Source organism: Sinocyclocheilus grahami, unplaced genomic scaffold (genome assembly GCF_001515645.1).
Source record: "Sinocyclocheilus grahami isolate Dianchi unplaced genomic scaffold, SAMN03320097.WGS_v1.1 scaffold263.1, whole genome shotgun sequence".
NCBI lineage: Eukaryota > Metazoa > Chordata > Actinopteri > Cypriniformes > Cyprinidae > Sinocyclocheilus > Sinocyclocheilus grahami.
In genome coordinates this window covers 460,592-477,674 of record NW_015505442.1, presented here as the reverse complement: position 1 = coordinate 477,674, position 17,083 = coordinate 460,592, and the positions used below count along the sequence as shown (strand labels likewise).

The following is a 17,083-nucleotide window of genomic DNA, read 5'->3' as shown; positions in this document are numbered from 1 at the left end:
TTACTCATCAATTGATCCTCTGCAGTGAATGGGCGCCTTATGAATGGAAAAGTTGCATGTTTGTAATAAACAAATCCACCATTAAGAGGTTTTTAACTTCAAAATGTTACTTCTGGCTAAAATATGAGTCCATAATCCATAACAACGATTCCTCCAGTGAAAAGTCCATCCCCTGTAGTCCTCTCACATCAACATCCACCCACATATTTGTTTAGAACTGCTTTAGACTGTTTTTGCTTGTAAACTGAGCTTGATTTGAGCACATTTCTCTCCTGATTCAGACAAGATGACTTTTTCACTGGAGAAAGCAATATTATGGATTATGGACTCATATTTATATGCATAATTATGGACTGGATTGTGGGTATTTTAGCAGCAAGCAAAAGTTTGAAGTTAAAAATCACCTTAATGATGGATTTGTTTCTTATAAATGTGCAGCTTTTCACTTCACAAGACGTTAACTGATGGACTGGAGTGGTGTGGATTATTGTGATGTTTTTATCAGCTGTTTGGACTCTCATTCTGACGGCACCCATTCACCGCAGTGGATCCACTGGTGAACAAGTGATGGAATGCTAAATTTCTCTAAATCTGATAAAGAAACAAACTCATCTACATCTTGGATGACCTGAGAGTAAGTACATTTTTAGCTCATTTTCATTTTGAATTTTCTTATGAGAGCCACGAGTTTCTACCGCATCATTTACCTGGTGAGTTGAGCAGGCGTGATTTGTAGCACGTGTACGCCACATGCTGCTCGCAGAACTCAGCACTGCTGGTGACGGCGTTCACCTGAATCACAAAAACATCAGCAGCTCTGCAGGTGAGCACTATATCCAGCATCTGTTGGTTAGGTGTAACAGTTTTCATTGTTAAATCCACACTGATTTAAGCGTCACCTGTTCAGCAGACATGCTGTAATTGAGTGTGAGCACAGTCTTGTCTTCAGCTCTGGAACCCGCTGCCACAGAGCTTTGAGCTGGAAGGTCATTCACAATAGTTGTCCAGACTTTGTCTTCTGAAATACACATATACAAGTGTACCAGTCAGCGGGTATTCAGGCATTAATATATTTCTATAATATGCGCTCATTTAAATTAGAAACAGTGACACTGGCAAACACTGACAATTAAAAAAATGTGCTAAAACTTTGGAGAAACCACTGGATGTATTTATTGCTTAAAGGAGTAATATCACATTTTAATCATATATTCAACAATAAACAGTGTGTACACAGAAAACGAAACATATTATGTTAGTAAGGTTGTATAATAGTAAGTTTTATAATGTTAGGTAAGGTTTCTTGCACCACAAACAGTCATAATTTAGTAATTTCTTTGATATCAAAGGGGTCACTGATGTGTGAATGTGGGAGATTATGTGTTAATGTATTCCTCATTATGACAATGAATATATTAACACATGATATGAATATATTAACAACTTCAGATGTGCATGCTACACAAGAACCCACTGATATTGTCAATGTCAATGTCAATGTCAATGACATTGTGTTTTGTTTTAAATTTATAGAAAAAAAATATATATATTTATATTTTTTTAATATATATATAAAATATATATTTCAATATATTTATATAATACATACAACTTTATATGTGCATGCTTCACATTACCCTGCTGATATTGTGCTTTGTTTGAAATATTTTATATATATTCTGAATATTTTATATATATTCTTATATTGTTCTGACCCATCACATTGCAGGTGACTCTGAATGGCTCCAGGGGTCCGCTCCCATCCGGATCGATCCAGTAAGTGTCTGAGCTTCGGCCCAAGTGTTTGTACTCCTCACAGGACTGCTCGTAGACAGCTGCAGAAACACACAGCGTAAGCATCAAAACAGCCAACACTGCGAGAAAATCTACAATGCTTCATTTCTGAGGACCAGTCAGCTAAATAAATAACAATAAAAGAAATATCCTAGCACATGACAATTCCAAACCAAAAATCTCTATTCTATAAGGTTCAGTAAAACTCTGAGTGTTGATTGATGCAGCAAGAGTTTATTTGCTATTGCTACATAGAAGCAGCTTCAGAGAAATAGAATCAAAATATGCTCAAATAAATGTGGGTGATATGATTTTAGATGGCTTACAGTTGTGGCAGGTGGCACCAGAGTATCCAGTGCCTTCACAGGCACATTTAAAAGTGTCTCCAGTTTGAGAGCACTTGCTTCCATGTTCACAGTGGTTTGGCACACACCTGGAGAGAGAGAGACAGGAACGTCTTATTGCTTTTTGGACGGACTGAGCAAAAATGACAATCAAAATACAGCAGCGGCTTTGATCAGAACACTGCGAACAAAGGCAAACATCTGTTCTTCATTAGTTTGCAGAGTCATCCGTGAGGGTGCAGTGCAGCAGGTTCATGAATGAATATGGATGGGTACGGGGGCTTGACTTTATCACAAAGAGATGTTACATTACCATATGAAAAGCAATGCTGTAAGGAGAGCGCATGTTGACTTTTATAAAGCAGAATATGCATAAACCTGTAAAACAGTTGTGGTTGTATGAAAATTCACATCGGGTCTCTGCATCAGTGCGAGTCCATACTGAAAATGCATTACCTGTCTATGATGGCACACATATCCAGACTGACGTTCTCAAAGCTACCCAGCATGCCTTGCTCCACAGACTGCAGGTCGACCAACTGGTCGTCGACATGTATGAGTTGCATGCAGCCCTGAAAGGAGCGCTGTGACGGAGAAAGGTCTGTCCGCGGGAAATATCCTGCACATGGCAACAAGGAAATAAAAAGCGGATCAAGCTTGCCCAGGAAGATGCATACATTCAAGTATCCATCATAATTGAATTTCATATTATAGGGGATAGTCGTGGCCTAATGGTTAGAGTGTGGGACTTGTAACCCAAAGGTTGCGGGTTTGAGTCTCGGTACCGGCAGGGATTGTAGGTGGGGGGAGTGAATGTACAACTCTCTCTTCCACCTCCAGAGCACAAATATATATACACTGAACAAAATTATAAACGCAACACTATTGTTTTTGCCCCCATTTTTCATGAGCTGAACTCAAAGATCTAAGACTTTTTCTATGTACACAAAAGGCCTATTTCTCTCAAATATTGTTCACAAATCTGTCTAAATCTGTGTTAGTGAGCACTTCTCCTTTGCCGTGATAATCCATCCACCTCACAGGTGTGGCATATCAAGATGCTGATTAGACAGCATGATTATTGCACAGGTGTGCCTTAGGCTGGCCACAATAAAAGGCCACTCTAAAATGTGCAGTTTTACTGTATTGGGGGGTCTGAAAACCAGTCAGTATCTGGTGTGACCACCATTTGCCTCACGCAGTGCAACACATCTCCTTCGCATAGAGTTGATCAGGTTGTTGATTGTGGCCTGTGGAATGTCGGTCCACTCCTTTTCAATGGCTGTGCGAAGTTGCTGGATATTGGCAGCAACTTTGGTTATTGTTGTGAGGTGGATGGATTATCTCGGCAAAAGAGAAGTGCTCACTAACACAGATTTAGACAGATTTGTGAACAATATTTGAGAGAAATAGGCCTTTTGTGTACAAAGAAAAAGTCTTAGATCTTTGAGTTCAGCTCATGAAAAATGGGGGCAAAAACAAAAGTGTTGCATTTATAATTTTGTTCAGTGTATATATACAGTACTGTGCAAAAGTCTTAGGCCATTAGTATTTTCACCAACAAAAAATGTTTTTAAGCCAGTTATTTTGATATCTTTTGCTGTAGTGTGTCAGTAGGAAATAGTCAGTTTACATTTCCAAACATTCCTTTTGCCATTAATTGTAATAATCCAGCGAGATTTTTGTATGCACAAGGAGTTTGACAACAGCCAGTGCTCCACACAGAGATCTGATCTCAGCATCATCCAGTTCGTCTAGAAATGACATGACATGAAGAAAAAAAAAACAAGACTAAATCCAGAAGAACTGTGATGCTTTATATATATATATATATAAAATAATAAACAATTTAATTAATTTTTTTTCCAAATAAAAACACTTCAGAGAGGTGGTTCCTACAATTACCTCCAAAAAAATAATCTCCTCCAGTCCTGATCTGAATGGGGAGAGCAGCTCTCACTGTGGACATCTCGTCTCCATTGATGGTCAACATGGCAATGCTTTCCAGTGCCAGAAAGTGAACGCTGTGCCATTGTCCATCATTAAGACCAGAACCTGCAGAGAAACGCTTTAGCATGAGCGATGACAAATCTGATTTATTTGTGTGTGTTTCACTGGTTAATGTGCTGAGGGGTTGGCAAGATTTTGATATGATAGATAAGGTTTTGTAAATGGCTGCTAGTGTGTTGCTACAAGGATTTTTCAAGCTGAAACTGTAAAGAAAGTCTAGAAACTGAGAGAGCTCTGGATGTGCGTCTTCAGGTGTGATGTTACCTGAGGATATGTCCACACGTGCGTTCTTGCCAAGTGTGACGTAGATGTGGACGGTAACTTTACCCTCCACCAGGCTGACCTCCACCCCTCCAGGCATGAGCGGGGTAAAGAACAGCAGACCGCTGGGGTTCCATGTCCGAAACTGCAGTCTGACCGACACCGTGTCTGCGTCAGTCCGTCCTGGAAGCTGCAAGGAGCTGGTGGAGTTAAAGAAGGCGGGGAACGAGTGGGACTCTGTGCAGGAGAACGTCAGGTTATGCTGGAATGGGAACAGTAGATGAAATGAAAATTATGAAACATTTCAAATGAAAGCATTATCAAGGAGTTCAACACACACCGCTACAGGAATGATCACAACTTTACAGTAGAATTGCAGAGGACAGATTGATTTAAGAGGGAGTTTTAATTAGGAAACTTGGATAGGACCCTACTGGAAAATCCAGATAAAACCAGCTTAAGGTGGTGGCTGGTTTTGTCTAGTTTCTAGCTGGTCTACACTGGTCTAGATGTCTGGAATCCCAGCCAGTGGTTAAAGCTGGTTAAGGCTAGCAGACCACCTTGGACCAGGAAAAGCAGCAACCATAACTCCACTCAATCACCTTAAACTGGCAAAAAATGTTTTTTCCAGCACGGAAAGAGACTGTGGACAATAAGCGCCAGTCATTATGTAGTCACTGTGAATAATCACAGAACACGCACACAGAGTGACAACACTTCTCACTTCACGTCTGTCCTCACACACAGAGCATTGTGGGAAAGGGAAGGAAACCTCTGTTTATTACTGTGGTCAGCGCAAGGAGAGGAACTGTATCTATTGAATATTTAATGTGAAATATAAAAGCTGCAAACCTTCAGGAGCTGAGATTACTGTAAACAATAGAGAGAATCGAATTAGAGAAGCCACTGAAAACATCTGTATGCATAAAATATGTATTAAGAAAGCAAATGAAAAGAAATTTTGATTTCTTGTCGACTTTAACCAGAAGTAATTAAATATTTTAGAGCAAAATATTTATTTTTCTTCATCAGGGGGCTGGCTGAGGGTTAAATTTATTAAATATAAGACAAAACAAGCTTTTAAATGCGCTAAATCAGCTCAAATCCGAGATGAAAATGTATTATTTTTCTTAATTTGTTTTCAAAAACTGTCATGTTTATTTAAGAACCAGGATTTTTTAAATCAGGAATTTTTAAAAGTGAGATTTTTATACCCAGAAATGTGATTGACATGAATAAAATCTCAAAACTCAAATATTTTTTTCTAGTTCTCTAAAATAAATCTTTAAAATATTTTTAGTAGAAACTACTGAGAAATTGGTATTTGTGGGTTAAATAATATTAAAAAACATATCTTAGAATAAATCCAGGTATAGTGATATAATTATAATATTTAATTATTTTTATTTAAGAATCAGGTTTCTTTGAGTCTGGGAAAATCTGGATATTTTAAGGAATTTCTGAAAATGAGATTTCTAGGCCTTGAAAAAATGATCGAAATTATGGAAATCTTAAAAACTCCTACAACAAATACACAGTTTTCTAATTATTCCAAGCTCCAGAACATTTTATTGAGTAGAAATTGCTGTGAAATTGCATATGTGAGTTATCATTATCCTATATCCTTGAACTCAGAAAAACATTTATTTATTTATTCTTCTGAAATTATAGAATTTAATTATTTAGATTTTAATATAATTTAATATAATTTGAACATACTTATTTTAATTATTTGTTTTACATTGTTACTTAAATTTATTTTAATATATTAACAGTCCCAGTTTCTGTAAATAAAAAAGTAAACAAGAATTTAAAAAAACATGCAGCTTTGTGATTACAGCAGAAGTCCCAGAAATATCTTTGTCTTGGAGCAACGCAACACCCAGCAACAGCAATTCCTCTGTGAAGCTCCTGAATTATCTCCACAAGGCATTGGAGAGCTCTGTGGTGTTCATTTGATAAAAATAGACATGCAAATTTGGCACGTACGAAGCTGGAGGTGTCTACTTTTCTCCTGCGCACGAGGTTAGTGATGTTGTCCCCGTTGTAATGAATGGCCTCCATGCAGCCGATGTAGTTCTCTCTGGCCCCTGAGCTGGGCTTGGCAGACACTGGCATCCCTCCAAATGTAATCTGGGAATAGACACCGAGGTACAGTGAAAGTGATGAAAACATTTACCATCTATAATAATATAATCTTAATATGATAATATAATCTTATCTACACTATCTATCTGTTTGAATAAATGTCACCCAGAATCATTTGTGTGCTAAAGACCTAAATCCCAGCAGCACTGGGGTAAAATTATTAAACGGGGGGCACAACTATGACATCGGTAACCACAAACTGCTGGCCATCAAACTTGCCTTAGAAGAGTGGTGCCATTGGCTGGAGGGAGCTAAACATCCTTTTGAGGTCATCACTGACCACCGCAATCTTGAGTATCTCTGGGAAGCCTAAAGACTAATCACCCATCAAGCTCACTGGACTCTCTTCTTCACCAGATTCAATTTCACTGTGACTTACCGGCCAGGGAGTAAGAACCAGAAAGCGGACACTCTGTCCCGTGTCTACTACCCTGTGTCAGAGACAACTCCTTCAGAACACTTTCTCCCTCCAGCCATCAGTCAGCCTGATTGAGTGGTCCATCGATGACCAGATCGCGGAAGCTGCGCGGTCTTAAACTGATCCGCCGGGAGGACCCGAGGGACTGATTTACAGTATGTGCCAACTCATCTCCGTCTGACCCTAATGGACTCAGCTCATACATTACTGGGCTCTAGATACCCAGGTAGCCAGCAAACCCTCTTGCTCATCAGCAGTTGCTACTGGTGGCCCAATACGGCCCAGGACGTCTCCCGGTTCGTCTAAGGATGCTCAGTCTGTGCCATATCCAAGGTCCCTCGCCACCTACCTGAGGGAAAGCTGGCCCCCCTTCCTGTACCTAACACACCATGGTCACACTTTGGAATTGATTTCATCACAGATTGACCTACTTTGGATTCTCACACATGTGTCCTTGTCATTGTAGACCACTTCTTCAAAGCGTGCAAGTTGATTCCTTTGAAAGGACTACCTACTGCCTTTGAAACTGCCGAAACCCTCTTCCAGCAAGTCTTTCGTCATTTTGGGTTCCCCGAAGATATCATCTCCGACCAAGGACCTCAATTCATCTCCCGAGCCTTCTTCCAGTTACTCGGAATCATAGTCAGCTTAACATCAGGATATCATGGTCATATTGTCTTGAACATCAAGACAGCTGGAGCTGTTACCTTCCATGGGCCGAGTATGCACAGAACTCCCTGTGTCAAGCCACCACCAAGTTAACACCCTTCCAGTGCATACTCGGCTCTCAACCGCCCCTATTTCCCTGGTCAGGTGAGCCTTTGGACATTCCAGCTGTCCACCATTGGTTCCAGGAGAGTGAGAGGGTTTGGGACTCAGCTCACATCAACCTGCAGAGGGCAGTTCGGAGACACAAGAGCCAGGCTGATGCTAGAAGATCAGTGACACCCCAGTATTATCCAGGGCTGAAGGTCTGGCTCTCAACCAAGGATATCCGTCTTCGACTGCTCTGTTGCAAGCTGAGTCCCCACAATGTCAGTCCATTCACAATCCAGAGGCAGATCAATTATGTGACATACAGGCTAAACCTTCCTCCTCACTACAGAATTTCACCTTCTTTTCATGTATTCCGGTTGAAACCATGTACTGATTCTCTGCTGCCTTCCTCTCTAGAGCCTGGTGCTGATGACGTGGCTCCTCCTCCTCCAATGGATCCTTCGTCTGAGAACATATACAGAGTCAACACCATCCTAGACTCCTGACGATGGGACAGTCACCTAGAGTACCTCATAGACTGGGAGGGGTTTGGCCCAGAGGAAAGATCTTGGGTTGTCCGTGATGACGTACTAGACCCATCTTTGCTACTTGAATTCCACACCAATCACCCTGATCGTCCAGCACCGTGAGACATCAGGAGCTGCTCGTGGAGGGGGAGGGGGGTACTGTTACAGAGTCAGCAACATCCACAGCACCAGATCCCTACACCCCGCCCACTCGTTCACACCTGCACCTGTCGCATTCAATCAGCACAGACTATTAACCGCTCACCACTGTTCACTGTCTGGTCTCGTTGCTCCTTCCTGAACGCTACCCGACAACTTACCTGCATGGACTTACCTTCTTCCATTCGATATTCATCTGCATCCAACCTCCAGATCCGGCTCACCAACACATCCAAACCTACAAAGATACGACTATTATTCACTGAACTATTTCAGCATTGCTCTGTTGACCAATCACTCACCTGCTATCCACGTATATCTGTCAAAACCTGCAATAAACCTGTTGTTTGGATTACCTTGTTGCATTCTTCTGTTTTATAACACATTTAATTTTATTTCAAGTAATGAAAAGTAAATAATACAGATAAAATATGTCTTTAAGAATATAGCTGGCCGACCTCCAAACCATATTTAATGAGGAATAATTCTATAAATCACTTGTGATTTCACAAAACATCTAGATTTATTTGAAATCTGTCATTTACTTCATAGTCCAGGTCCAGGCGGTCAAACTCTCCGTTGGTGCGGAAGCTCTGCGTGTGTTGGTCGAGCGTGAAGTTGACACTGCGTCTGTAGCGTTCGATCAGAACAGAGTGCCAGTGGTCGCCATCCAACAGACTGCCACTAGACACCGATGTGTGACCCTGAATGGAGCCGTACTGATTACTGCCTGAAATAGACACAAGCATCAGAATCCATTAATGAAATGGGTCAGACGGTTCAAACCAGGAACTGTTCTACAAAGTTTTGCATGCTGTCAATCATAGAACAAATCAAACATACACTACCATTCAAAAGTTTAGGGTCCATAAGATTTTGTAATTTTTTTGAAAGAAGTCTCTCATTTATTTGATCAAATATTATTATAATTCAAAATATCTGTTTCTATGTGAATATATTTTAAAATGTAATATATTCCTGTGATCAAAGCTGAATTTTCAGCATCATTACTCCAGTCTTCAGTGTCACATAATCCTTCAGAAATCATTCTAATATGCTGATTTGCTGCTCAAGAAACACTTCTTGTTATTATCAATGTTGAAAACAGATGAGCTGCTTCATAATTTTTGTGGAAACTGTTTTATGAAAATATTTTGTTTATGATTTGATGAACAGAAAGTTCAAAAGAACAGCATGTAATTGAAATAGAAATCTTTGCAACATTATAAATGTTTTTACTGCTACTTTTTTTAGCAATTTAATGCATCCTTGTTGAATTAAAGTATTAATTTCTAGTAAAAAAAAAAAAAATATATGCCAAACATTTGAACGGTAGTGTGTCGCTGTCACTCTTTGAGTTAAATTTTTTACCCAGGTTGATCTGCAGCAGTAGTTTGGCTTGCTGCAGCTCTAGAGTGATATAATCGCCCTGTTGTCCCTCTCCGTGCAGCAGAATGCCGTCTCCTTTAGCGGTCTTAAACTTCAGTGAGATCACGTCCTTCAAGATCTTCATCTTTTTCTGTCTAAATCGATAGGAAATCACTCCCTGGCCATCAAAGCTGATAACATCCGCCCCTGAATGCAGGAATATGGCTTAGTCTCAAACAAACATATGAAGTCTTCCTCAGCCTTCTGACACATTCTCCAAGTTTATGATGCAACAGTGGTGAAACTAAACATATTTGCTTTTAAAGGGGCCATATCATGAATTATTTTGCAGAATTGTCCTTGATCTTGAAATAAACATTTCATGTGTATTATGTATTGTATATAAAAGAGCCTATTGTTGAAGAATAATGCAACTATATTGGACCAAACAACAAAGTAAGCAATGCACAAAGAAGTTAGGTAATAACTTTAACTAGGGTTAAAATGATTAAAAAGTAAAAAAAACAAAACATCCCTTTAAAATCAGTGAAAGATACATTAAGGATCACTTCCACAAGACTCACAGTAAGCGCAGCCATAGAGCTCCACTCTCAGCCCAATTCTCCCCTCCTCACTCCAGTCCAGTGGGATGAAACGCACATATTGGGCCACAAAAGGGTGCTGAAGTTCATGGCGCACGGCCCGCTCTGAGTTCCAGTTAGCTGAAAATGTCTGAGGCAGAAAGAAGGGAAGCACTCTATATAAAGGCCTCAAGAAAACCTCCTCCTTTGAGTGAGACACTCCATTACTACTGGTTCTGCATACACAGATCAATACAACAGCCTCTTGGAACGTATTTTCAGGAGAACTGGCTTTGCATCTTCATTTATTTTCATAAGCACTGTTATTGAGTATTTCAGGAAAAAAATGCAAGGAGGAAATGATGTGTGCAGTAACGTGTCAGACTGCCACTAGACACCGATGTGTGACCCTGAATGGAGCCGTACTGATTACTGCCTGAAATAGACACAAGCATCAGAATCCATTAATGAAATGGGTCAGACGGTTCAAACCAGGAACTGTTCTACAAAGTTTTGCATGCTGTCAATCATAGAACAAATCAAACATACACTACCATTCAAAAGTTTAGGGTCCATAAGATTTTGTAATTTTTTTGAAAGAAGTCTCTCATTTATTTGATCAAATATTATTATAATTCAAAATATCTGTTTCTATGTGAATATATTTTAAAATGTAATATATTCCTGTGATCAAAGCTGAATTTTCAGCATCATTACTCCAGTCTTCAGTGTCACATAATCCTTCAGAAATCATTCTAATATGCTGATTTGCTGCTCAAGAAACACTTCTTGTTATTATCAATGTTGAAAACAGATGAGCTGCTTCATAATTTTTGTGGAAACTGTTTTATGAAAATATTTTGTTTATGATTTGATGAACAGAAAGTTCAAAAGAACAGCATGTAATTGAAATAGAAATCTTTGCAACATTATAAATGTTTTTACTGCTACTTTTTTTAGCAATTTAATGCATCCTTGTTGAATTAAAGTATTAATTTCTAGTAAAAAAAAAAAAAATATATGCCAAACATTTGAACGGTAGTGTGTCGCTGTCACTCTTTGAGTTAAATTTTTTACCCAGGTTGATCTGCAGCAGTAGTTTGGCTTGCTGCAGCTCTAGAGTGATATAATCGCCCTGTTGTCCCTCTCCGTGCAGCAGAATGCCGTCTCCTTTAGCGGTCTTAAACTTCAGTGAGATCACGTCCTTCAAGATCTTCATCTTTTTCTGTCTAAATCGATAGGAAATCACTCCCTGGCCATCAAAGCTGATAACATCCGCCCCTGAATGCAGGAATATGGCTTAGTCTCAAACAAACATATGAAGTCTTCCTCAGCCTTCTGACACATTCTCCAAGTTTATGATGCAACAGTGGTGAAACTAAACATATTTGCTTTTAAAGGGGCCATATCATGAATTATTTTGCAGAATTGTCCTTGATCTTGAAATAAACATTTCATGTGTATTATGTATTGTATATAAAAGAGCCTATTGTTGAAGAATAATGCAACTATATTGGACCAAACAACAAAGTAAGCAATGCACAAAGAAGTTAGGTAATAACTTTAACTAGGGTTAAAATGATTAAAAAGTAAAAAAAACAAAACATCCCTTTAAAATCAGTGAAAGATACATTAAGGATCACTTCCACAAGACTCACAGTAAGCGCAGCCATAGAGCTCCACTCTCAGCCCAATTCTCCCCTCCTCACTCCAGTCCAGTGGGATGAAACGCACATATTGGGCCACAAAAGGGTGCTGAAGTTCATGGCGCACGGCCCGCTCTGAGTTCCAGTTAGCTGAAAATGTCTGAGGCAGAAAGAAGGGAAGCACTCTATATAAAGGCCTCAAGAAAACCTCCTCCTTTGAGTGAGACACTCCATTACTACTGGTTCTGCATACACAGATCAATACAACAGCCTCTTGGAACGTATTTTCAGGAGAACTGGCTTTGCATCTTCATTTATTTTCATAAGCACTGTTATTGAGTATTTCAGGAAAAAAATGCAAGGAGGAAATGATGTGTGCAGTAACGTGTCATGGCGCATTGCATTACCACAGACAAAAGTATGCATGATGTTAGCCTTTGAAAATGTAAAATAAAATCCCCAAATGCTTAGAGAGCAATAAGATGAAATGGAGAACCAGTGGAGACTTCTCAATCGTTTCTCATGGAGCAATGTGATTAAAACAAGAGACTTTTGCATAAGCCTTCATAAGATTTCTTCTTAAGAATTATGTGTCTCAGACGTTCAGAAGACATCTTAAAAATGTCCCGAACTGTGCTCAGATTCAGTTTCAAGCCTTTCTCATCAAGAACAAACTTTCTGAATGACACTATCTACATTAACTTTCGTAGCTTTATACCACAGGCTTTTTTCAATAACAATTTCAGTAGTTTTAGGTTGCGCTATACTCTTAATGTCTCACATGTGTCTATTTTTATTTCTCAAAAGACTTGAACTTACTTCATTTAAAACGAAAGCAGATTATTAACGTTTTACTGTCCAAAGTCGTAGAAAAGTTTCACTTTTGGCTAATGTGGTTCATGTGAGTTTTTGTATGACACGGCAGCAGCTGTTACTGTCAGATTTGGTAACCCAAAAACAATATTTACTCCCTGAGCTATAAATCACAGTTGTCCCTGTAAGCTCACCCATATGTTGCTGTCCTGCCGATACGGCTTCCAGTTACTTTCTGTGTCACTGTAGAGGAGCCTGTAGTGTTTCGTCCAATCAGAGCTGCTGTATCTGCCCTGTGTTGCTATGGCAGTGATCTGTTTCCTGGCCCTGAGGTCCACTTGTAGCCACTGGTACCTGTCGGAGTCTAACGGTGACCATCCTCCATTGCCTTAGAAAGATAAAGTACAAGTCAGAATGTGCCTTAAAATTCATTATGATCTATAGAGATGTTTTTCTCCATTTTGCAATCTAAGCAAATCCTTTATCTGCAGTAATCACACCTCACATCTCTGTCTAAATGTCAACCAATGAGGAGAGAGACACAGCGGACATGCCAGTGGCATACAGGCTGTTCAGAATAGCCGTACTATTACAATTTCTGCAGTATGCATAATTTCTTTATGCATTTACTGACCTGTTACACTTGATGTTACACTTCCAGTGTAATGAATGAAGCTGGAGATGATTGCAAGCATTGTTTTTACAATTGTGGCTTACTATTTGATCATACTGCCATAAAGCAGGACATTTTGGAAAAAAATATAAAAAATATTTGCCAACAGTTTGCATGCAAATTAATTACTATTTCATTGAAACTATAAATAGACAGCACTGGCAACTAATTAAGGTCATGTGACAACAACGTAGAATATTTCACATACAATTTTTTTAAACAGTAGGGTAGTAGACAGTGTACACTACCATTCATAAGTTTATTTGTAATTTTGTAATCTTACAAAATATTTCAATTTCAAAGAAATTATGCTCTTTTGAACTTTCCTGTTTATCAAGAAATCCGGAAAAAATGCAGCACAGTTTCCAGAAAAATATGAAGTGAAAATGAACTATTTTTAATATCAAGAAATGTTTCAGCAAATGCAGGAAATCAGCATATTAGAATGATTTCTGGAGGATCACGTGACACTGAAGACTGGAGTAATGATGCTGAAAATTCAGCATTGCATCACAGCAATAAATTAAATTTGTAAATATATTCAAATAGAAAAAAGTTATTTTCAATTGTAATAATATTTCATAATATTACTGTTTTTACTGTATTTTTTATCAAATAAATGCAGCCTCGGTGAGACTACTTTCAAAAACATTAAAACAGCTTATCGGTCCCAAAATTTTGAACTGTAGTATGTACTATGCAGTACACTTAGTATTCAATTCGAAACACATCTGCAGAGTTCATCCTCACCTACTCTCCTGTTGAGTTTTGCATAGCCAGCTCCAAAATCAACTGCCATCACGGAGGAGCTGGTGAAGGCGCTGTAAGGAAGGGGTGAAGCCAACACCTCATCACAACTCTCTGAAGAAAAAAAACAACAGAAAAACATATGTCTGAAATATTTCTAAACATACTGTGCATTACAATTATAGAACAACACAGTCATTCATACGTTTGCCAAAGACGCTTCTGATGGAACATTCATTTAATATCACTGAGTTTCTGTGATAAACTCAGTGATATTAAAACTTTTAAAGTTATCTCTTTAGTACATTCTGACATTGCATGCAGTTTTTATAATTGGTGTTCTGTTATGTTACTGGTGTCTTTTTAACCACATTTAGATCAGTCAGAATTAATCTACTTGAAATGATCTCTATCCCTGTGCATTATACATGAAAACACCGTCCAAAAGTAACTCAGCATCTCAACCTAGCAAATTCAAGGTTTGTTTGAAAGCCAAGGTTTGAGATGCAGAAACCTTTCAGAAGTGGAGCACGTTTCTCACTGAAAGGTCCTTCGTGTATCTGGCCGCTGAGGGTGCGGTCAGTCTGCAGAGTTGAAATAGGCTCCTCGTAACCCAATTTATCAAGCGAGAGGAGGCGAGATTCAAGGCCAGGGTCTGAGTATTCCTCTCTCAACAATATGGGTCTCTGTTTATGTGCCTCAAGATTTACAGTGTTAATGCAAACCATTTAGAATGGTGAAATGTTAAAATTTATCAATGCATTCATCAGTTTTAGTTACATAAATTGTTCATGTTCATGACCACACATTCATATTTATGACCAGCAGTGGGGCAAATGAATGGCTGTGAATAATATCAAGAAAAACTATTGATCACTGGATTTCATCCATACCATGTCTACAGCAGGTTTGTAATTGTTAACTAAAACTATTAAATTAATAGTTAAATAAAGCTGAATACCAATAAAAAATTAAATTAAATACATGGAAAATTTTAACTTTAAAAATTACTAAAATAAAAACCTAAATATATATATATATATAAAATACCAAAATAAAAAAAAAATGTCAAAATAAATGCTAAATATAATAATGCTAAAACTGTAATAAATATTATAATAGTACACAAATAGTGCAGGATTTTTTTCTTCTGCAGAACACAGAAGATAATTTGAACAACACAGCGGTCCAAACTACACTGGATCCCACTGACTTTTCTAAATATCTTTTTTGTGTTCCACAGACTAGATTAAGTGATACATATGCATATACAGCATACATGAGAACTACTTTGAGAGACTTAAACAATCAGTAGCAGTAAACTGTAACCCAGTCAAATACAAACATGTAAAATGCTGCATGAACAAAAGCAGTGCAAAATATTTCAGTGAGTCATCATGCAGCAGATGGGTTTCACATACAGACTTCTGTTATGTTACTGGTGTCTTTTTAACCACATTTAGATCAGTCAGAATTAATCTACTTGAAATGATTTCTATCCCTGTGCATTATACATGAAAACACCGTCCAAAAGTAACTCAGCATCTCAACCTAGCAAATTCAAGGTTTGTTTGAAAGCCAAGGTTTGAGATGCAGAAACCTTTCAGAAGTGGAGCACGTTTCTCACTGAAAGGTCCTTCGTGTATCTGGCCGCTGAGGGTGCGGTCAGTCTGCAGAGTTGAAATAGGCTCCTCGTAACCCAATTTATCAAGCGAGAGGAGGCGAGATTCAAGGCCAGGGTCTGAGTATTCCTCTCTCAACAATATGGGTCTCTGTTTATGTGCCTCAAGATTTACAGTGTTAATGCAAACCATTTAGAATGGTGAAATGTTAAAATTTATCAATGCATTCATCAGTTTTAGTTACATAAATTGTTCATGTTCATGACCACACATTCATATTTATGACCAGCAGTGGGGCAAATGAATGGCTGTGAATAATATCAAGAAAAACTATTGATCACTGGATTTCATCCATACCATGTCTACAGCAGGTTTGTAATTGTTAACTAAAACTATTAAATTAATAGTTAAATAAAGCTGAATACCAATAAAAAATTAAATTAAATACATGGAAAATTTTAACTTTAAAAATTACTAAAATAAAAACCTAAATATATATATATATAAAATACCAAAATAAAATAAAAAAGTCAAAATAAATGCTAAATATAATAATGCTAAAACTGTAATAAATATTATAATAGTACACAAATAGTGCAGGATTTTTTTCTTCTGCAGAACACAGAAGATAATTTGAACAACACAGCGGTCCAAACTACACTGGATCCCACTGACTTTTCTAAATATCTTTTTTGTGTTCCACAGACTAGATTAAGTGATACATATGCATATACAGCATACATGAGAACTACTTTGAGAGACTTAAACAATCAGTAGCAGTAAACTGTAACCCAGTCAAATACAAACATGTAAAATGCTGCATGAACAAAAGCAGTGCAAAATATTTCAGTGAGTCATCATGCAGCAGATGGGTTTCACATACAGACGTGAGTGATTATTTCCTGCTGTGAGAGGATGTGCCGATGCTGTTATGACATGGTTATGTGTTCTACATCTACTGAAGCCTTCAGAGATCACGTAAATGTCACAAAGCATATTTGCAGTGTTGACCTTCAACCAGATGTGATGACGTCAAGTATACAGTATATTTACCAGTAAACGGAAATGCACTGATTAATTTAATCAGCATGAGACATGCTGACCATCATTCTCATGTCAATAAGCACCCAAAGGAGAAAGGTTATGGCGTCATTTCCATCTCAAAAACACAATTTTCCTAACTAATAAATGTTTTTTAAAAGCTAATGTACTTTTT

The 17,083-nt window shown here is 38.2% G+C and overlaps 1 protein-coding gene across 3 annotated transcripts in view; it reads right to left on the bottom strand.

Moving 5' to 3' along the window:
* Nucleotides 1-17,083, bottom strand: part of LOC107599243 (contactin-associated protein-like 2) — a 40,735-nt gene that overhangs the window by 15,141 nt on the left and 8,511 nt on the right. The window contains exons 2-14 of one of the 3 annotated variants that reach the window (XM_016290781.1): nucleotides 14,249-14,359; nucleotides 13,020-13,213; nucleotides 12,025-12,172; nucleotides 11,444-11,647; nucleotides 8,963-9,147; nucleotides 6,399-6,542; nucleotides 4,413-4,671; nucleotides 4,044-4,193; nucleotides 2,595-2,757; nucleotides 2,121-2,227; nucleotides 1,716-1,835; nucleotides 900-1,018; nucleotides 708-792 (exon numbers count right to left, since the gene is read on the bottom strand). In XM_016290781.1, the coding sequence (XP_016146267.1) occupies nucleotides 708-792; nucleotides 900-1,018; nucleotides 1,716-1,835; nucleotides 2,121-2,227; nucleotides 2,595-2,757; nucleotides 4,044-4,193; nucleotides 4,413-4,671; nucleotides 6,399-6,542; nucleotides 8,963-9,147; nucleotides 11,444-11,647; nucleotides 12,025-12,172; nucleotides 13,020-13,213; nucleotides 14,249-14,359 (1,989 nt within the window). Of the gene's footprint in view, nucleotides 1-707; nucleotides 793-899; nucleotides 1,019-1,715; nucleotides 1,836-2,120; nucleotides 2,228-2,594; nucleotides 2,758-4,043; nucleotides 4,194-4,412; nucleotides 4,672-6,398; nucleotides 6,543-8,962; nucleotides 9,148-9,788; nucleotides 9,993-10,369; nucleotides 10,513-11,443; nucleotides 11,648-12,024; nucleotides 12,173-13,019; nucleotides 13,214-14,248; nucleotides 14,360-17,083 lie in introns of those variants that run through there. The other 2 variants (XM_016290779.1, XM_016290780.1) reach the window with 2 other exon arrangements.